A 22,092-nucleotide genomic window follows, 5' to 3' on the forward strand; every position below is an offset into this window, starting at 1 on the left:
ATAGCTTTGACAATACGGACCTTTGTCGGCAAAGTGATGTCTCTGCTTTTTAATACTCTGTCTAGGTTTGTCATAGCTTTTCTTTCAAGGAGCAAGCGTCTTTGAATTTCATGGCTGCAGTCATGGTCCACAGTGATTTTGGAGTCCAAGGGAAGAAAATCTGCCACTGTTTCCATTGTTTCTCCATCTATTTGCCATGAAGTGATGAGACCAGATGCCATGATTTTAGTTTTCTGAATGTTGAGTTTTAAGCCAGCTTTTTAACTTTCCTCTTTCACCTTCATCTAGCGGCTCTTTGGTTCCTCTTTGCTTTCTGCCAGGAAGGTGGTGTCATCTACCTATCTGAGGGTGTTGATATTGGGGAGAGGGTGTAAAATCTGTTTCAAATATTGGCAGCAAGTCCCAAAGGTTTCAGAGGCTGAGCAGGTCAAAGCTACCCCCATCAGTCAGCTGCTGTCATCAGAGTAGGAAGGCTCCTTGGTGGGGGAGTTTTCTGGATCCCCGCCCCCCACCAGAGTAGCCTGGCTCCTCTCCTCCCTCCTGGGGCTCAAGTGTAACAACATTTCCAAAACAATTGCCTTCTCCAGGAGCCCTCCCTTCCTCCTCCTCCTGTTTCACCTCCTTTCTTCCTCTCTGTCCCCTGGGCTGGAATGCTCTGGGTCATCAAGTGGCTTACTCTCTCATGTCTGCCTCCCAGTCCTCCTTTCTCTGTTTTCCTGTTCTCTGTAGTCGGCTAAATAATGGCTCCCAAAGATATCAGGTCCCAGAATCTGTGAATGTCACCTTAGGTAACATTCGTGTTACATTTACAGGTGTGATTAAATTAAGGGAGATTCTCCCGAATGAGTTATGCGTGCTTAGTCGCTCAGTTGTGTCTGTCACTCAGTCATGTCTGACTCTTTGCGACCCCATGGACTGTAGACCACCAGGCTCCTCTGTCCATGGGATTCTCCAGGCAAGAATACTGGAGTGTGTTGCCATTCCCTTCCTTCTCCAGGGGATCTTCCTGACCCAGGGATTGAACTCAAGTCTCTTGCATCTCCTGCATTGGCAGGTGAATTTTAACCACTGCGCTACCTGGGAGGCACTGGAATGAGCTATGTGAGTCCTAAATGCCACCACGAGTGTCTTCATAAAAGGGAGGTTGCAGGAGACTTGACACAGACAGGAGAAGAGGATGTGACCACAGAGGCAGAGGCTGGGGTGGTGTGGCCACAAGCCGAGGACTGCAGGCAGCCCCCGGAGACTGCAAGAGTCAGGAAGGATTTTCCCCTGAAGCCTCCATTGGAAGCGTGGCCCTGCTGACCTTAATTTCAGCCTAGTGATACCAATTTTGGATTTTGGCCTCCAAAACCATGAGAGAATAAATGTCTATTGTTCTAAACCATGCGGTTAGTGGTTAATTTCTTACAGCAGCCACAGGAAATTCATTTAACATATTCTTATCGGGACTAAGATATGCTCATGAGGTTTCCCTGGGGGCTCAGTGGTAAGGAATCCAACTGCCAGTGCAGGAGACACGGCTTCGATCCCTGACAAGGGTTCGATCCCTGATCCGGGAAGACACCGCATGCTGCGGAGCACCTAAGCCTGTGCTATACAGCCTGGGAGCTGCCACTGCTGAGACCACACGCTGCAACTACTGAAGTCTGCACACTCTAGAGCCCATGCTCCACAGCAAGAAAAACCACCGCCATGAGGAGCCCGCGTGCACAGCAACAAAGAGCCAGCACAGCCAAAACAAATCTATGAATAAATAAAATTAAAAAACAGATTACTCTGATTATTCAGTTTTTTTTTTTTTTTTAAGGATATGCTTAGGATCTGTGATCTGTCCCATTCTCCAGACAGAGAGCAGCCCAAGGGCAGGGACCTGGCCCTTGGCAGGTGCTCAGACAGCATGAGCTGACAGAGGAAGAAAGAAAGATCTGAAGATAATCCTAATTACACCCAGGACAGTGCTTGGGTGACTGTGAACAGAAAGAGAATGGGGGAATCTGGGAATTTTCAGGGCTGATTTTTGGTCTGCTATGATTTTGCTGTAATTTCTTTTCCAGATTTTTCTAAGTAAATGCTTTCCAGTGGTATTGGAGAAGACTCTTCAGAGTCCCTTGGATTGCAAGGAGATTAAACCAGCCAATCTTAAAGGAAATCAACCCTGAATATTCACTGGAAGGACTGATGCTGAAGCTGAAGCTCCGATACTTTGGCCACCTGATGGGAAGAGCCAACTCTTGGAAAAGACCGCGATGCTGGGAAAGATTGAGGGCAGGAGGAGAAGGGGGCGATAGAGGATGAGATGATTGGATGGCATCACTGACTCAATGGACATGAGTTTGAGCAAACTCTAGCAGATGGTGAACGACAGGGAAGCCTGGTGTGTGCAGTCCATGGGATTGCAAAGAGTCAGACATGACTTAGCGACTGAACAGCATCATATGGTTTTTCCCTGCAACACTGCAACTGTGGCATACAGACAGCTGTCTCTGCTGTCTTCTGTGCTGTTCCATCATGGTCCTGTCTCCACGTCAGTCATCAAAGTGTGGCTTCTAAAGACTTTCTCTCCGTGGGTGCATCCTGCTTTGTGTAATGGAGTTTCTGTTTTGAGACTTTTCAGTTATTTCCAATGTCAGAGTCTCAGAGGCTGGAGGCAGAAGGAACTCTGGAAGACACGTGGGCCACCTCCCTGTCACCCCTACTAGGGGACAGCGTCCTGCCCCAGATCTGGGAGGGGCTGCCGGTTCTGAGGCAAGGAGCCCAGGTGGGGTCCCCTTGCATCGCTCTCCAGGTGTGACCTCGGGCACCTGCTCAGTCTGGAGGTTCTGCTTCTTCAGGGATAACAGCACCCACCTCTCTGAGTTGATGGAGGATTGAGAGCCATAATAAATATGAAGTTCTCAGCCACTATTTGTGTTAAATTTTTATTGCCCAGGCTGCCTGGGACACGGGCCCGAGGGGGCATTTTCTACCTGAGCAGCTGTGTGAGATCACAGAAAGGGCACTGAACTAGAGTTTGGAAACCTGATTCTGTCCAGGGCAGCTCTGGCACTTTGCCATGTGATGTGAGGTCTACTAACACCGAGTGCTTCCTGCCTCCCTGCCTGACCCATGGAAGTCCTCTTCCCTGGGACAACAACCCACAGATATTTGCAGATGCTGCTGTGACCCCAAAGGATGGCTGACAGCAATCCTTTTCTGTAAAGAGGCTGAGGGTAAATATTTCAGGCTTTTCAGACCAGATGGTCTCTGCGGCAACTATTCCACTCTGCCCTCATAGCCTGAAAGCAGACACAGATGATATGTAAATGAACTGACGTGGCTGCCTGCTGAAAAAACTTTATTTACAAAAATGACTGTGGAAACCATAGAGGTAAAGAGTGGATGAGAGGTGACCAGGGACTGGGGGCTTTTGGCTTACTGGGTACAGAGTTTCTGTTTGGGGTGATGAAAAATGCTGGAAATAGAACATGGTGATTGTTGCGCGGCAAAGTTAATGTACTTAATACCTGTTTACTTCAAGATAACTGTATACTTCAAAAATGGTTAACAGAGCACATTTTACATTACGCTTATTTTAACTACAAGAAAAGTGATTAAAATGGCAAATTTTATGTTTCATATATTTAAGAAGAAAGGAAAAAAAAATAAAAAGAATACAGGCTGTGGACCAGCTTTGGCCCTGGGGCCATCACTTACTGATATTTTCCAAGTTCAGCCAGGAAACACCCCTCTGCCACAGTAAATCCACTGATTTCTCATTTCTGGGTCTCCCTGGCATCTGGGCACAGTGTCTTGTACACAGGAAGTAACTCTAAAAACAGAACTCTGTTTCTGAATTCCACAGCATGCTGAATGCCTTCCTTTGGACATGAACGTACTAAGGGACACAGTGTTCCAGGTGGGGTCACCCAGCTGGAGTGCTCAGTGGGCCTGGGGCCGCACATGTGTTTCTCTGCAGCCCAGATGGTCTTTGCTTTGCCTCCTTGCGGCACTGACCCCGCTGGCTCAGACCAGGCAGTCAGCTAAAGAACAAAATCCAGGCATTCTTCATCTGAACCGTAGCAAAATGGGCCCTTAGTCTTGATGGATTGATTTTTTGGGACACTAACTGTAGAACTTAATACAAAAATTCTGCTTGCTCTTTTGTTCAATCATTTTCACCTGTCAGGGCCTTTTAGAACCCTGAATCTGTCATCTGTTGTATCCATCGTCCTTCCAGCTTTGTGTCATTTGCAAATGGCTTCCAATGTCTTCATACATGTCACTATGTCCCTGATGGGGACACGGGGGAGGCCGGAGCCAGCTGTGGTTGTCGTCGGATCATTAATCAATACTCTTTGGCTGCGATGGATCTGTTGCTGAAAAAGTCACCTAATTGGATGGTTACCATCCGACCACTTCTTTGTATCTTTCCCACAAGGACATCACACACAGTGTAGCGAATAATGCCATTCGGAAATGAAGCCACATCCTTGGCAGAATTCTTCCGCATCGAAAGGGAAGCAGGAGAATCAGACTCAATTTATTTGGAGCAAAGCATGTGGACTCCAGGGCTCCGACCTTCTAAGTACTTGGAACCAATCTGGTGGCTGAAGTGAAACAATTGCCTGGACCTTAAAAACTGCCAACTTTACCCTGAGATAGCTCAGACCTAGAACCTCAGAGCAGGGGCGAATATCAACAGTTCTGTAATAGCCACGGTCAGAAGGAACCAGAATGCAAATGAAATGATCTAGATGGTGACAGAAGCCAAGCTTTCCCTTCGAAAAGTAACTGAGCAATCATAGCTGAAGGTCTCAAATGAACTAATTTATATTTTTAAGGGCTTCCCAGGTGGCACAGTGGTAAAAAACCCGCCTGACAATGCAGGAGACGCCAGAGACATGGGTTCGATCCCTGGGTTGGGAAGATCCCCTGGAGGAGGGCCTGGCAACCCACTCCAGTATTCCTGCCTGGAGAATTCCATGGACAGAGGAGAGTGGTGGGCTACAGTCTATGGGGTCTCAGAGAGTTGGACATGACTGAGTGCCCATTCATTTTTTAAACGCAACCTTCCCAACAGTAAGCAGGGCGGACGTGAAGGCAGACAGCATCTCATGCAGAGGTTCTGAGCTCTCTGAGGAAATACCGCTGTTCTCACTTCCAAGATACTCACTTCTTGCCCAGAAGTGCATACCAGCCTGGGAATCATCATCCTCTTCAGGACAGGCACTGGCCAGGCTGCATCCCAGGGTGGGGAGAGAAGCCCCAGCAGGTCCATCCCGCGGCAGTGGGGGCCACGGACGCTGGCTCTGGGACGTGCGCAGTTAGCAGCTCAGTCAAACATTCATCTGCTTGGTCTTCAGTTCGCGGCAAATTTGTGAATCTACATTCTAATTTTTTAAAATTTGGCTGTGCTGGGTCTTAGTTACAGCAGGCAGGACCTTTGATCTTTGTGGCAGCATGCAGGATCTTTAGTTGTGGTGTGTGGGGTCTAGTTTTCTGACCAGGGATCAAACCCAGGCCCTCTGCATTGGGAACAGGGAGTCTTAGCCATTGGACCACCAGGGAAGTCCCGCAATCTGCATTCTAAATGCTTTTGACAGACATTTACTGAAGTTTCAAGGCCATGTGGGCATCCTCTGTAGCAGCAGCAGAGATTGCTTAGGGCTTGATGATTCGGAAAGTGAGCTCTCTTGAATTCCCCTAACTGTGGGGCGGGTGTCACATAGATAAGAAACCTGAGTTTCTGGGACTTTAAAGGATCTGCTGAAGCCTCAAGGCACCCAGCTGCTAGGTGTTGGCACCACTGCCTGGCTCACCCTTTCTGCTGTCCCCCAGGGCACCCTGGAGAAACAGAAGGAGGGAGCCATGGAGGCCGCCCTGAGCGCAGGCCACCTGGTACATTTGGAAGACTTTACCATGTGCTCAGGGCGCTGGTGGCCCTCCCCAGGGCCTGGGGGAACGAGAGAGCCCCATCTCACCTCATCAGTGATCTGGCCTCCGAAGGTCACCCATGTTCCTGGAAGGAGAAACACAGGCTGAAGTCAGAGAATGCCCCCAGGGATGCTAGTTCTCCCAAGGGTGCTTAGATCTCAGGTAGCAGGACACAGCAGTTGGGGGAGAAGGCAGCCATGGGGCACCTTGCTGCTCTGTGAGAGCGTGTGCTGGGCACGTGTAGACATCTGGCCTTTGGGGCAAGTCTCTGACTCTTGGGGCCAAGGAACCAAGGGGACAGTAAGCGCCCAGAGCAGGCAGCTGGCTGGCGGGCTGTGACGGGTTTGTTGGGGCTCTTGCCACTGCAACTCCTATTCTGGGGACACCCTGTGGGCAGTGGGGCCAGGGCTGTCTCTTTGAAGATGCACTGGTCTGACAGCCATGTCCTCATGCTTGCTGGGTGGTGTGTATGTGTATATATGTGCGTGTGTGTGTGTGGGTGTACGTGTGCACTGTGAGGTAGAGAGACAGCATGTTCTCGGAACAGAGATCATATCTGGCAAAAGGAAAAAAGGCAAAATCCAACTGCTCTTCATGAGGAACCCTGTTATGTAAGGAAAGAAGGTGCTGGCTTCAGGGACAGGGGGCTTTCTTGGTTCTCTGCTGCTGGGATGAGGCTGTGTGTGCAGAGGCCCTGGTGTTCACAAAGGCTGCATCTCTGTCCCCTCCCTGTCCCAGGCCCCTGTACCATGGCCTCCTGGTTGCCATGGCAATCAAGCCTCTCCTTCTCCCCAATCCTGGCTCCAGATGTAGCTCTCTCCCCTCACCCCTGGAGGTGACCCCTTCAGCCTTCCCACCACCCCTGCTTCCGTGGGCACCATGGCACCAAGAGGCCTCCATACTCACCGAGCCCCAGGCAGGAGACCCGCAGGCCCGACTTGCCCAGGTTCCTGGAAGACAAACGTGGTATGAGTTCTCAGCAGCTCAGGGCAGGACCCATTGTTTCCATTGCCCAGTCTCCCAAACCCCCCATGCGTGTCATTTAAGGCTCTGAAGGCCAGGGGTCCTTTGGAGAGAAGCTTGCTGCTCACCCACCCTGGGGTAAGGGGCCAACTGTCCCCCACTCTGCATGCCAGGGCACGGCCATATTGCTGGGCCAGGCCATGCTGTGACCACTGCAGGGCCCCGGAAGCCACCGTGGGGAGAAAACACAGAATGGGCCCAGAGTTGTTTCATGGGCTGAAATAAGACTGGTTCAGGCCTTGTGGCCCCGCTCTCATGAGAAGCTTCTCTTTGCATTTCTTTAGTGTCACGTCTGTGTTTTGTGTATCTTCACTTCCCCTCTTCGTGGAGTACAGGACAAGTTAGTCCCACATCCCTTGGGCCATGTGGCCCCCGGCCCTGTCTCTCTGCAGGAGGAATGGGGGGAGATGAGAGCTCCACTGAAGGGTGCCCATGCCCACAGCAGGCCTGACCCCCAGCCAGAGCCACAGAGGAGGGTGAGAGCTAGACTGACCCCTGGCGGCACATGTCCTGGTCAGGATTAGTGGCCACAGCTGCGTGGACTGCCCGGGGCCCCACCACAGGCCTACTTAGCACCTGCCAGGTGGGGCCTGTCCCAGGTCCATGGGGACCAGCTGCAGGCTGTCATTAATGCCCTCAGGGGGTCACGGAGGGCAGCAGCACCCTGCTGAGGCCTGGGCTTCCTGTCCAGCCTGGCCTGTCCCTCCTGCCAAGGCTGGCTGCGCTGGAGCCTGCCAGATAGCAGCGGGCAGGGTGGCCCTGTCACTGATTCCCCAAAAGCTCAGTGTGGCAGGAAATCCCCTTTTTCTGATATTCTGTTTTACAGAAGAGCACCCTGGGGAGAAAGTTGGATTCCACCCAGACTTTGAGAACACGCTCCCCACCCCAGTGGTGGCCCCAACTTGAGCCCTTTTTGGAAGTCACCAGATGGTGAGGTTGACAAGTGGCAGGGTGTGAGTCCACCTCCCTCCTGAGACATCCCAGTCCTGGGACCAGCCCGAGCTGTGATACCCCAAGGGTGGGAAGTGAGAGAGCTGTGAGAGATGCACAGGGTGGACCCCAGCCTCCTTTCCCAGGGCCCTTGGGTATTTCTAACTTCAGTGGGTGCTATGTCCTGTTTTTCTACCCCACGTGGGTGGCCCCCTGGGAAGAAGGTATGGGGCTAGCCTGACCCTCCCCTCTCTGACCTTCTGCAGCCTCAGTTTCCCCGGTTACAAGATCCCTGGACCCTGCCCACATCACAGCTGGTTGTTGATCAGGGGTGGATAGAATAAACTCACAAGCAGTTTGATAACAGTTTGTCACCAAATTTAAGTAGTTCTAAATTGCCCAGCTTTCTCGTTACATTTCCATTAAAATCAGCCCAGCCACTGGCCCACTGTTCCTACAGGATATGCTGGTAGTTTTCCTAAATGAGGACATAATAGCAGCTGTTTTCTTTTCCAGAGAGGGGAGTGGATCGGCAGTGGCTACAGGTAGAGCCTCAGAAGCTGTAAGTCAAACCCTGCTTGGACCTTCCTGGCTGTATGCCTGCCCCTGGGTGTATCATGTAACCACCTGAAGCCTCAGTGAGCTCATCTACAGAATGGGCTTGCGATGCTGCCTCTCTCAGGGGGTTGCTGTGAGGATGAAATGGGATAACGTGCGCCTGGGCAAAGGGACACAGAACACTGACTCTGCAGGAGTCTCTTTTTCAAGAGAGCACAGAACTGGGGTAGGGAGGGGGTGGGGGTTGGGGTGGACGCAGCCTTTTCCTTATTCGAGAAACAATGTATAAGTCAAATAGGCTTTAAATGTTACTATGTTAAAAAGGGAACTCAAGTTTCCCCCATACCCTTTTTTCCCCCTATAAATCAATGAAATAATCTACTAATGCCCTCAGCATTGCTTGCGCAATTCCAACCCAGAGCCACTTGGTTTATGACCCTAGAAAGAGGCGCGATTCATAACTCCCTGAGGTGACAGACATTAATTAAACCGATGGTGGCGATCACGTCACAACAGGTAAATGTATCAGATCATCACATTGTAACTTAAACTTATACAACCTTATGGGTCAATTATATCTCCAAAAACAGGGAAAAAATCCTTGGAATATTCTTGATTTAGCTTTAGACTTAGGAGAGATCTGAAATACAGTATGTATGAAATTCAAGAGCTGATGAGTTGAACACATTCTTTAAACGTTTTTTAATATAGTTTAAATCATGCTTGAATTGATGTAGAAAGTGAAGTTGTGTTTTGTTATGTATAAAGAAATAGGAATTAAAAGGGAATTAAAGAAAGAAAAGCACAATGACATCACTTATAGACCCTGCATCAGGCCAGTTCTTTTTAGTAGGTTAGCTAGTTTATCTCACACAAGTGAGAAAATACTTGTGGTGAGAAATTAGAACACGGCTTAGGTCTGATAACAAAGCATCAGGGACTAAAAGTTCTAATCAGTGGTTTTAACCATTTTGGGTCATAAACTCCTTTGAGAAGCCCCTCCCCTGGAAATGAGCACAGTCATGAAAACCTTTAGAACCTTGTTTGTGATGCCTGGGTGTTTGAAGACTTGGGTACCTGGTCTGGATAAATCCAGGTGCTGGGAGGGAGACTGAGCCCCCCGCCTCTCTAAAACCACCCCCAGGCATGATGGTGGAGGAGCAATTTCCCGGCCAGGCTCTGCAGAAGGTGAAGTTTTCGGCCTGTCCTCCTGCAACTGCCCTTCATCAGTGTGCAACTAGCTTGTTCAGGGGCTGTGCGGCTTTAGCAGCAGACAGGTGAGGACACAGGACAGCAGGCTGAACCCACCTGTGTCTGTGGTTGAAGAGAGGCGACTGCCCTTGCCCATCAGAAGGGGCTCCGAGTTTCCTCGGACAGATGTAGGGTGCTCGGTGATGCAGCTGTGGCTCCACCCACCGCCCACAGGAATAATTTAGCAAAACTAGGACACCGCACCATGCTGCAATTACCCCGCTCAAGTTGTTTCCCTGTTAAAATGATGGTATTAGTTCTGCCATCCGCTGCCAGGCCTCCAGAGGAGGAATGAGAAAGGACAGGGTATCTCTGGGCTGGAAGCTTTATAAATACGGCAGCTTGGTGGGGGTGGGGGCAGCCTAACAGAGCATAGCCTCGTGTGGACCTGGGCTGGAGACACGCTGCCACTCAAAACTTTCTACATGGGGAAATCATTTCCTACAGGTTTCCTTCCCCTAATTAAAACTTGCCACAGTGATAAAATAGTTGGCTAAATCCCTAAACCCCGATAACGTTAGTCTTTATTAATTTGTCTCCTGTCCCTCCTGTGGTCTGGAAAAATGGCTAATGAGGACTCAGGGATTTAACCTTTGCTGGAGGAAAACTGATGTTTATCATGCAGCACCCGCGACCCCCACCCCGATGGGCCGCACCCTTAAACACTGCATTTCACTTCTAGGCAATTACACATCCTTTAAAAATAGCTGTTCAGGGCCTTTCACTTCAGCCATCTGGGCGGAGGACAAAAATGTGGTCAGGTGATGGAAAGCAACTTGGCCTTGGAAATGGTTTGATGGACAGGGATGCTGGGGTTTCCTGTCGGCTGTCACCCTGTGGAGCATTATCTGTTTACAGCTCTGCCCGCCCCCAGACTCCAAGCTCCCTACGAAGGACCTGGGCTACCAGGCCTTTGCCATCAGATTGCATCTGGCAGCCACAGGTCCTGGGGGTGCTTGTTGGTGTAACGTGGGGCTGAGAAGCCCAGACCTTGGGGCCAGACCCTCAGGATCCAATGCAGGACCCTCTTTTTACTCACAGGTCTTGGTATCTCCCCTCCTCCACACTAAGCACCTCTATTGCTCAGTGCCAAAAGGGCCCTTTGGCAAGATTGTGGCACCCTGGTGGTACAGGCCATATCACCCTCAGTGCCACTGTGAAGGGCCAGCTCCTTAAGGAGGTGGTCAGTAGAGGGTGGTCCTGGATCAGGCCCCCTGTAGCTCTCACCTGCATGTACCCTGGCTGTGATCCTGGTCAGGCAGGGACCCCATACTTAGCCGAGGTGTCTGGTGGTTTGGGTTCTGACTTCCATTTCAGCTCTGAGACTACACACCTACAGGGAAATGAGCCCACCTTCTCCCTCTTACTGCCAAGGCAAGCTCCCCAGGCCCTGCCACCTGTAAGGACAGGTGGGGTCCCCCAGGGTGAAAGCTGGGGCTGGGGTCTCAGATTCTGAACCCTCTGGCCCAGCGAGCACCTTCCTATGCTGCCTGTCTCGCCTTCAGTGCCTCCAGCATGTCACACACACACACACACACAGGCACGCACACACATAGATACCCATACACACAGGTACACACACACTGGTGCACACACACAGAGATGCATACACAGCTGCAGATATACAGAGATCCACACACACAGATGCACACACACAGATTGATACACACAGGTGCACACACACAGATGCACACATATATGCACATACACCAATGTACACACAGATCCACACACAGTGGTGCACATACACAGATGCACTTACACAGATGTACCCACAAGTGCACACACACAAAGATCCACACACACAGATGCACATAAACAGATGCACACATAGGTGCACACACACACACACGGATGTACACACAGAAGTGCATACGGCAATCTTAAGCATTCAGGCTCTTTGATGTCCAGTCTTCAGTGGATCTTAAGACCTTGGCAGGCAAATCCTGTCAAAAGCCACATTTCCTGGGTACATTGTCCTTCATACTTTTAGAAATGGTCTCACACTTTTGATCTTAGGGTTGACTTAAAGTCTCGGCAGGTAACATGTATCTAAACTAAAAAATAGATTCGGTTTACTCTTAGTTTTCGGTTCTCACTTAACAAGAGATAAACCACCAGAGTTTCTAGAAAAGAATTCTGCTCTGGATTGTCCTTACTGAATTGAGAGGACGGGAACAAAAGCTCTGTGCCCCAGAGACCCATGAAAGCATGTCAAATGTCCCCAAAGATCCAGGGCAGGAGGGTCACAGATGGAGATGCAAAAGCCCTTGCTATCCCAGAATTCGTCTCGAGGAGGCCTGGGACTTACGCCACGGGTCCTTCACATGAGGTCCATCTTCTGGGCATCGGTCTAAGGTTTAAGCTAGAGGTTTAAGCCACACAGCTCATTTCTTAGGATCCTTTCTTTAATACGTTTCGAGTTGGTACCAACCAATACCAGCTAGAAACCCATTCTCCTCAAATACAACCAGATTCTTCTGCAGCTTTTTCTCAGGTTGGTGGCCCGTGTGATTTGAGTCCCAGAGAGTAGAGTTGGGAACCAGGGACCTAACTTAGCTTTTCTGGTTCATGAAGATGGTTTGTGGTAAGAACTACCCTTCCCCTGGAACATCATTCTCAAAGTGCTCAAGGCTCTAAGCGCAGAAAACTCGTGAGTAAGAAAGGCCAGGTTCCACATGCACTAATACAAGATTGTTTTGGGCTTCCTGACTCACTTCACTCTGTGTGACACTCTCTAGGTCCATCCACGTCTCTACAAATGACCCAATTTCATTTGTTTTTATAGCCGAATAATATTCCATTGTTATTTGCGAAGCAGAAATAGAGACACAGATGTGGAGAACAAACGTATGGGTATCAAGGGAGAAAGGGGGTAGAGATTGGGATTGACATATATACACTACTGATACTATGTATAAAGTAGATAACTAATGAGACCCGAACGTATAGCACAGAGAACTCTATTTAAGGTGCTGCGGTGACCTAAATGGGAAGGAAATCCAAAAAGGAGGGGACATATGTATGTATAAACTTGATTCACTTTGCTGTAAACAGAAGAAACTAAGACAGCTTTGCAAAGCAACTATCCTTCAATAAAAATTAATAAAACAATTAAAGGATGGCCAGATCTCTAGCCAGGTGACCCAGGGGTCCAGGGTTCAGACCCCGCCCTCCTTTTGCACCTGGGTACATCCCATTGGGCATCTGAGCAAGACCCTGGGTAGGGCAAGGGGGGATGCAAGGAATGTCAGGAAGGGCCGCCTCCCCTCCCCGACACTGGCCCTTTGCATGCTCTCTACGTACAGAGTCAGGGCGAGTGCACCCAGAGCACGTGGGGGGCTGGGCCCAAGCAGAGGGACACACAGAAGCCAAGCCTGAGCCCTTAGCAGAGAACTCTAGCTGCTGCCTGTGCCCTGCAGAGCCTGAATCCTGCTGTAGAGGAACCTGGGTCTGGGGTTCGGGTCAGGTCAAGGAGTAGGGGAAGGTTAACTCTATCACGTGGTTCACCCTATATTGCTGACTCTTAAACTGAGGTTTGTCAAGGTGGCTTAGCTGCAAAGACATCAGACCACTCAGGGGGCATTCCTGAGGCCTGTGTGCCCTGGGGGAGGGCAGGGCACCTGTGGTCATTGCCCTGGGGCTGCCAGGAAGAGGAAGTATCACACAGCATCCGACACGGGGGGCTCAGCTCTAGTGACAAACCCCACCCCCGCCCCCAGGAAGGGAAACAAACAGGCAGAAGGAGAGAAGAGGCATCATCATCCCCCACCAATGATCGGGAGGAGATTGGGGCCTGACCCTGACTTCGATTTTATTTTTCTCCCACATCTGCCAAGCACCACCCCCCAACCCCCCACGGATGCCGTGGGGCGGGCACCTCTGCCCCGCACAGCCCCGCTCCCTGCATACCTAGACTTCATCCCGGGCTGCTTCACGCTGGCATCGCCCGCGCTCGGGAGGCTCTGCACCGACAGCTGTCCCAGACTCCGGGCCACCACGGCCACTGCACGGAAGCGGCCTCGGGTGCCCAGGCTGGGGCTGCCGGCTGCCGGCCGGCCCAGCCGCTCCTCGGGGCCCCGGCCCTTGAGGCCGTGCTCCGAGCACACGAAGGACACCTGCATGTCGCCGGCACTCAGCTCCTGACCACGTCCCCTCTTCTTCTGGGGTCCAAGGTCATCTGCCCCTGGAAGCCCCGCTCCGCCTGGGACAAGACTTTACCCCAGAAGCCGAAGGAGCTGCCAGGAGTGAAGCTTTCCAAAGGCAATGATGTAGAAAAAGCCCGTGTGGTCTCAGACAGAAGGGAGTCAAATTTCCACAAATGTGCTAGAAAAGATCTGATCAGATAGAACTCAGAAATCCAGGGGAGGGGGGCGATGCCATTTTCTCTCCCTTCTCTGCGGGTCCATCCTCTGCCCCACCCTGGTCTGGCTCTGCCTGCCTGAGCCCCCAGCCCAGCTGTGTCCAGCAGGGCTGGGCTGCCAGTAACTCGCGACCAATGAGCGACACTGCCGGCCTCTGACAGCAGGAGGAGGAGGGAGCGTGCCTCCCATCAGGGTGGCAGCCTGGGGGTTCGGGGAGCAGCTGCTTCTCCAGGCTTCCCCGGGTCTCTCAGAGGGAGCCTGGCTCTGCGCACCGTGGCTATTGAGACTCCCACCAAGTCAACGAGGTGACTGGCGAGAGGCGCGGGAGGTGCGGGAGGCGTCTGGCGATTCATTATTAATGAAGCGGATGCACAAGCCGCCCGACTGCCCTGGTCGATCCCCGGGAGGCCGGCACCAGTGCTCCAGTCTGACAGCCGCTCAGCCGGGTCTGGACGAGGCAGGCACTGCAGCCGGGTGGACGGCTGAGCGTGCAGGCAGTCGGCCTGGCCAGCTCTGTCCTGTGGCGGTTCTCACCCAAGAAAACAAGGCTGCCATCAGGTTTTGGCACAGGAAGTCAAATCACCAGAGATCTGGAGGAGAGAGCACCACTCTTTCTGGCTGGTAATGACCCAGGTGAAGTGAGGAAAGAACCCTGCGGTCTCAGAGACCTGAGATGCTCCAGCACTCTGCACAGTACTTAGCTTGCAGCTGATGCTCAATAAACACTTTGAGTGAATGACTGAATGAGCTAAGGAATGAATGAATGGATGGAAGGATGGATGGATGAATGGATGAGTGAAGGGATGAATGAAGATCCTCTGCTTTACCCAGCCTCCTTTTCCACATTAAGGGGATCAGGATGAAGATGGGAACAAGCTCTTCTGGAGCAAGGTTAAGGGGTTCCCTGAAACCCAAAGAGACGCCCCCATTGGCAGGAAGGGCTGGCTTTGCTTGCTGACCCCAAGCATGCCATTCTCACCCTGCAGGGTGGCCCTTGCCACAGCTGACTTTTAGGTCCCTTTCTGCCCTGTGACTGAGAAGGACAGGGTAGATGGGAGGCAGGTGATCAGGCTCTGCTGCTAATTTGCTGTTTGATCCCAGGCGAGTGTCCTGCTGTCTCTGAGCTTCTGAGCTTCCATTGACAGAATGAGGTGGCTGGCCCGAGGACCGCTCTGTCTCTCAGGACCTGGCTCTGCAGGAACCTTGCACGCCTTCTGGCTATCTATCCTGTGCTCTGACACAACTCAGAGAAGAAGCCACCCCAAGATGTTTACAGAGGATGGCTGCACTTGCTTTCAGATCTGGCCCTGCCTTTTTCAGAAGTTAATAATAAAACCTTGCTCCATCCAGTTCCAGCCTCCCTGCTCCTGAGCTGGGCAGCCAGGGGCAAGCAACTCCCTCTCCAAGCCTCAGTGATCTTGTGTCCAGCGCAGGGCACCAAGGTGTTCAGATAACAAAAGTGCTCACACTGGGGTCCGGTCCTCAGGAATCACTCCCACTATCCCTCAGCAGAGAGGAAGGGCTTTCTGGCCATGGAGTTAGGAGAGGCCCTTGTGAGAGACTCTCCCTACTCCCACTGATAAGTGCATCCTGTTTGTCCTCCCCATGGCCTGACTTGGCAGCAGGAACCGCTCCCCAGGGGGGGAACTGGTCCTGGGGAGAGAGGGAGGGCAGAGCTGGTACCTTTGCCAAGGGGCCCTGGCAGGTCACAGATGCCACCTGTGGAGGGCACTAGGGGCCCCTCAGGATCCACAGGGCAGCGCTGCCTTCCTCTTCCACCCGCCTGTGAAAGTTCCACCTGCCTGGTGTGGGTCCCTGAGCCCCTTTGGTGATGGGCGATGGGAAGGAGGAAGGGCAGGTGCAGTGCTGGCCCCTCTACCAGCTGGGCTTTCCACCAACTGGGCCCTGCACTTGAAGACAATAGACCCTGGCACTCAGGAAGCTCACACCCCTGCTGAAGAGGCTGCAGGTGTCAAAGACCCTGCCTCTGGCTCCTCCCCAGGCTCATGGAGCTTATAGTCCACCGCAGGGATGCTCAACACCTGAGCAGGATGCTAGAGGAGCTTGTTACAAATGCAGATTCCTGGGCCCCAACCACACCTACGGAATCAGCAGCTCTGGGGCTGGGCCTGGGAAAATGCATTTCTTTTTCTGAAGTGGACTATTTTTAAAGTTTTTATCGAATTTGTTACAATATTGCTTCCATTATATGCTTTGATTTTTTGGTCCTGAGGCATGTGGGATCTTAGCTCCCTGACCAGGGATCAAACCTGCACCTCCTGCATTGGAAGGTGAAGTCTTAACCACTGGACCGCCAGGGCAGTCCTGGGAAGCTGTGTTTTTATCAAGAGATTTGAATGGTGCTATGCACTGGCCTGGAGGGTATGGAGATCCCCTACTTCATTCCACCTCACTCGGTTCTCTGTGCACTGGCAAATCATTGGATCCCACAAGGGACGGCATCTCACTATGAATTCCTCAGGTTGCTCTTAACCAGATGGTATGCTCTGAGCTTTAAGTGAGAGTCACAAAGACTTAGTCACTACAGTGTGTAAAAGGTCACCCATCTCACCTCCCAATCCAGCAATTCCACTCCTAGGTACGTGCCCAGAGAACTGAAAACATAACGCCCACACCGAAACTTGAACACAAATGTCCACAGCAGTATTACTCATCACAGCCCCAAAGTTGTAGCAATCCAAATGTCTAACAACAGATAAAATAACGAATAAACAAAATGTAGTCTATAGCCACACAGTAGAATGTTATTCAGCCACACAAAGGATGAAGTAATGACACACGTCCCAACAGGGATGATCCTGGAAACCGTCATGCTAAGAGAAGGAAACGAGTCATGTGCATGCTAAGTCGCTTCAGTCGTGTCTGACTCTTTGAGACCCTATGGACAGTAGCCCACCAGGCTCCCCTGTCCATGGCATTCTCCAGACAGGAATACTGGAGTGGGTTGCAATTTCCTCCTCCAGGGAATCTTCCCCACCCAGGGATCGAACCTGTGTCTCTTAGGTCTCCTGCATTGGCAGGTGGGTTCTTTAAGGCCATGTACTGTGTGATTTGATTCCATTCATATGAAATGTTCAGGGGACTTCCCTGGTGGTGCCATGGTTGGGAATCTGCTTGCCAATGCAGGGCATACGAGTTTGACCCCTGGTCCGGGAAGATCCCACCTGCCTCGGAGCAGCTAGGCCTGTGTGCCACAACTACTGAGCCTGCACAGTTAACTGCTGAGTCAGTCCCATGTGCCTAGAGCCCGAGCTCTGCTCGGCCGTGAGAGAAGCCACCACAGTGAGAAAACCGCGCTCCACAACTAGAGAGCAGCCCCCGCTCGCCACAACTAGAGAGAGCCCGCACAAAGCACTGAAGACCCAGTGCAGCCCAAATAAATAAAATAAATGTTCAGAATAGGCAAATCCATAGGGTCAGAAAGCAGACTAGTGACTCTAGGGGGTGAGGGGAGTGGAGAATTAGGGAACCACAGCTAATGTGGGTATGGGATTTCCTTATTGGGGTGACAAAAATGTTCTAAAATGGATGATTTTTGCACAATTATATGAATATACTAAAACCATTAAATTGTAAGAGTTGGACATGAATGAGTGACAGGATAACAAATGTGTATATGGTATGTGAATTATATCTCAATATAACTGTTGCTGAAAAAAAATGTCAATGCTTTCAAAAGACTCTGGGCCTTCACTCTTGCTGCTCCCTATGGGAGTGCCCTTCCTGTTTCTCTGCCTTTGAACTCCCTGTCATCCCCTGGCATCAGCTGAGATAGTACATGCTGTGTGAAGCAGTCTCCCCTGCTTCTCAAGCACCAATAAACCTTCCTTCCTCTGGGTGTCAGACCTCAGCCTCCCCAGTGATACCAGAGGCCTGGGGGCCACACAGGAGGCACTCTCCCAGGACTCTTGAACCTGGCCCGGTGCAGAGTCCCCAGTCTCCGCTCAACCCTCTGTAACATGTTGTGGGGACAGTGGGACACCTGGCCCAGTGTAGGGCCCCCAGTCCCCGCTCATCCCTCTGTAATGCATTGTGGGGACGATGGGAATGGGCGTCTGACCTCAGAACCAGCTTGGGGAACCCAGGACAAATGTGGCGGGTCTAGCAGAGAACTGCTGAGTGGGAGTTGGGCAGGTGGGTTTGCGCAGTTGGAACTTTCCACGTGCTTCACACAGAGGTCACAAACTCTTAAAGTACTTAGAAAATCACAAGAAAAGACAAGAGTGGAAAACCAAAAGCGTAAGACCTCAACCTGAACTTGCCACAGTTAAATGTCACCCCAAAGGGTCTCTCCTTTCAAATGTGTGTTGGTGAAGTGAGTCCCAGACAAGGGCTTGGCGCAGAAACATTGAGTGTGGATGGTTTTGAGCCACAGCAGATTTGGGGTTTTTCTGCCTCTCCAGTACCTGCTGTTGTTAAAGCAGCTGTTTCCTGCCTTGATGAATCAGAGGGGAAGCCACCCTGAGTAAAAGCCCTGCCATGTCTATAGAATGCTACCAAAGAGAGCTTCTTGCAACAGGAGCTTCTGGTGTGGTGCCTGGGATCCAACCTCAACCTGCCCCAGGGGGCTGGGGAGACCCCTGGATCGTGGCACAGCAGCTCTTCCAGAGTGACCTTTCCATCTGCTTGATGGCCACACAGAACACAAGCTGCTTCTCCAGGTGCTTCTGTTGGCACCCATGGTATCTATTCCCAGAGAGTTTCTCTCTCACCAGGAGGCCAAGCGTGGAGCTTTGGTTTCCATCACTACCTTATTTAGTCCTCAGGACAATTCTATGAGGAAGTGACTATATACAGTCTCTGCTTTCCAGATGGGGACACTGAGACTGGGGGAGACCGCATGACTTGTCCAGAGCTGGGTTCCCCCCAGGACACTCAGTGACATTCCTGCAGGCTTGGGAGTTGGGTCAGCCCTGGTGACTCAGTGTGGGTTGAAACACGTCCCCCAAAGGGACATGTCCATGTCCTAACTCCTAGCACCCATGAATGTGACCATCTTCAGAAAAAGGATCTTTGTAGATGTCATCACATAAAGAGGAGGTGATTGGGGTGAGCCCTAAATTCAATGATTGCTGTATTTATAAGGAGAGGAGGACTTGGAGACTGACAGAGACACACAGAGGGAAAACAGTCATGTGAAGACAGAGGCAGAGATTGGAGTGATGTGTCTATAGACAAAATCAAGGAAGCACAGACATATTACAGAAAGCAAGCTTATGGTTGCCAAAGGGGAAGGGCTATTGTTCAGTTGCTAAGTCGTGCCTGACTCTTTGTGACCCCATGGACTGCAGCACACCAGGCTTCTCACTATCTCCCAGAATTTGCTCAAACTCATGTCCATTGAGTCAGTGACATCACACAACCATTTCATCCTTTGTCACCCTCTTCTCCTGACTTCAATCTTTCCAAGCATCAGGGCCTTTTCCAATGAGTTGGCTCTTCTCATCAGGTGGCCAAAGTATTGGCGCTTTGCCTTCAGCATCAGTTCTTCCAATGAATATTCAGGGTTGATTTCATTTAGGATTGACTGGTTTGATCTCCTTGCAGTCCAGGGGACTTTCAAGAGTCTTCTCCAGCATCACAATTCGAAAGCATCACATCAATTCTTTGGCGCTCAGCTTTCTTTATCGTCCAACTCTCACATCCAGACATGACTACTGGAAAAACCATAGCTTTGACTATATGGACCTTTGTTGGCAAAGTAATGTCTCTGCTTTTTAATATGCTGTCTAGGTTTGTCACAACTTTTCTTCCAAAGAGCAAATGTCTTTTAATTTCATGGCTGCAGTCACCATTCGCAGTGATTTTGTGAAAATAAAATCTGCCACTGTTTCCGCTCCCAACTGGGAGATTGGGATTGACATATACACATGACTATATACAAAAATAGGTAATTAATAAGGACCTATTAGACAGCATAGGGAAGCTACTCAGTACTCTGTAATGACCTATATGGGGAAAGGATCTAAAAGAGACTGGATATGTGTGTGTACAACTGACGTACTTTGCTGTAAACCTGAAACTAACACAACATTGTGAAGCAACTATTCTCCAATTAAAATTACTTGAAAAGCCAAGGTTGGATCTTTCCCGAGAGCCTTCAGAGGGAGTGTGGCCCTGCTGACCCCTGGCTTTTGGACTTTTCGGCTCCAGATCATGAGAGAATAAGAAGCTGCTGTTCTGAGCTTCTGCGTGTGTGCTGTGTTAGGGCAACCCCAGAACACTGGTAGAGAACCGGCTCAAGGTAGACCTGCCCCACCCATCATCCCAGACTGGTCCTCTCACCAACCCTCACCTGTCTTTTCTCCTGCCCCTCTTCCTTCTTCCTACCCATCCTTTAAGACACACTGGCTTCCCAGATTTTTCAAGGAAGTCTTTCCTGACTGGCCCAGCTTGAAGTGACCGCTGTGAATAAATGAGCAAGTCTATTTGATGAGCTTGACCACAAATCAAATACTGTCTGTGATTCCTGTAAGAGGCCAGTGGTGAGAGGCCACACTCTAGAGTCAAAAATTGCAGGCAGGCAGGACCCTGTACCCTGCCAGAAGCTCATGGCCAAGGCTCGTTGCCCAGGGCTCCCTGCCCTCCAGGCCATATCAGAGAGTCTCAGACACAGCTTCCAGTCCTGCTGCCGAGGAAGCAGCAGGAAAGAGACATTTCCAGAAAGAGAATGTTCTGGAAAGTGGGTTAAGACCAAGACTGGGAAACACCATCCAGCCAGTACTTATAGAGGTTTGGACTGCTCTAGGAGCTGAGAACAGACAAAGGTCATGCTGTTAGCAGGATGCAGATGCGCAAAAACAAGGTGAGAGGATAGTGGGCTTGAGGGCGACTCACTGGGCATCTGTTTAGACCAGGTGGTGGGGAAAGTCTCTTTGAGGCCGAAGTTGCGCTGATGGGAGGGAGCCAGCCCTGTGAAAACCTGGAGGATGCACCCTCTGGGGGACACTGAGGATGTGCAAGGACTGCGGGATGCAGTGAGCTCCTCTGAGATATGGATGAAAGGCAGGCGCACCCCGAGTGGGAGGAAAAGGAGTACAAGCCAAAATCAGAGGCAGCGTGTGCGGGATCCAGTGGGGAGTTTGGGTTCCTTTCCAGGGCCGTGTGTGGCAGAAGAGGAGCATCCTTGAACCAGGTCCGGTGTCCACCTGGCACCATGTGGGCCCGTGACCACAGCTGCTGCTCTGTCTCAGGCCACACATCTGGACCCTCCATCATGCAGCCAGGTGGACGTGGGAAGGGGGAGCTGACACAGGGACTGTGGAGATTTTAAAATTCAGTGCCTTGTTTTTTTTTTTTTTTTTTAAACAGCAAGAGTTGAGGACAGTTTAAAAAAAAATGGGTGAAGTTAACAAGAAATCTTTTCCCAGCTGTAGGCTCAGTTCAACTGATAATGCGTTGGGCTGGTGGCATGGTGTTTGCCTTGCTCCACCAGGCAGCACTTATCTGGAGGCGTTATCTTTTTTATATTAATATTTAAGACCAGGTTTAACAGAGTCCCAGCCCAGCTGCTGCCAGAAGCATTAACCTTGGAAGGGCATTTATCTGGGATCTTTCATAACTGGTAGCCATGGTTCCGGAGGCTCTCTTCCCAGTTAACTGAAATTCCCAGGTGCAGCCATATGAAATCCACCAGATGAAGAAAGGGCCCCACAGTGCGACCACCTCAGATGCTAAAGCCTCAAGCAGTTTTCTTGTCAACCCTTGCTTGGGAAGCAAGGTTCCCAGGGTGTTTCAGCCCCACGGTTAGTCCATCAAGCTTCAGATGCGACACAGACCTTTTCCTTGGAGTGTCAGGCAAATAGGACATTTTCCCAGTATCTACAACCCCAAGCTGTGTTCGGGTCCTAGGGCTGTTGCAAGAGAGTTCATCGAACTGGGGGACTTTGAGCAACGGAACGTGGTTCTATCACATCAATGGGGGCCAGAACGCTGAAATCTGGGTGTGGGCAGGGCAGGACTCTCTCTGTAGGCTCCAGGGGAGGGTCTGTCCTGGCCTTGGCCAGCTTCTGGTGACCACAGTCCTTGG

The 22,092-nt window shown here is 51.0% G+C and overlaps 1 protein-coding gene across 19 annotated transcripts in view; it reads right to left on the minus strand.

Annotated features, from left to right (window-relative positions):
- KCNAB2 (potassium voltage-gated channel subfamily A regulatory beta subunit 2) overlaps positions 1-22,092 on the minus strand; it is a 96,658-nt gene that overhangs the window by 22,263 nt on the left and 52,303 nt on the right. For 17 of the 19 annotated variants that reach the window (XR_011247538.1, XR_011247536.1, XR_011247537.1 and 14 more), the window contains 2 exons: positions 6,823-6,866; positions 5,964-6,001 (listed from right to left, as the gene is read on the minus strand). Coding sequence is in view for 7 of the 19 variants with exons in the window: in XM_069544842.1 (XP_069400943.1) it covers positions 5,964-6,001; positions 6,823-6,866 (82 nt within the window). In the remaining 12 variants the exon portion in view is untranslated. Of the gene's footprint in view, positions 1-5,963; positions 6,002-6,822; positions 6,867-13,590; positions 14,145-22,092 lie in introns of those variants that run through there. The other 2 variants (XR_011247527.1, XM_069544836.1) reach the window with 1 other exon arrangement.

Source organism: Ovis canadensis, chromosome 12 (genome assembly GCF_042477335.2).
Source record: "Ovis canadensis isolate MfBH-ARS-UI-01 breed Bighorn chromosome 12, ARS-UI_OviCan_v2, whole genome shotgun sequence".
Lineage (NCBI taxonomy): Eukaryota > Metazoa > Chordata > Mammalia > Artiodactyla > Bovidae > Ovis > Ovis canadensis.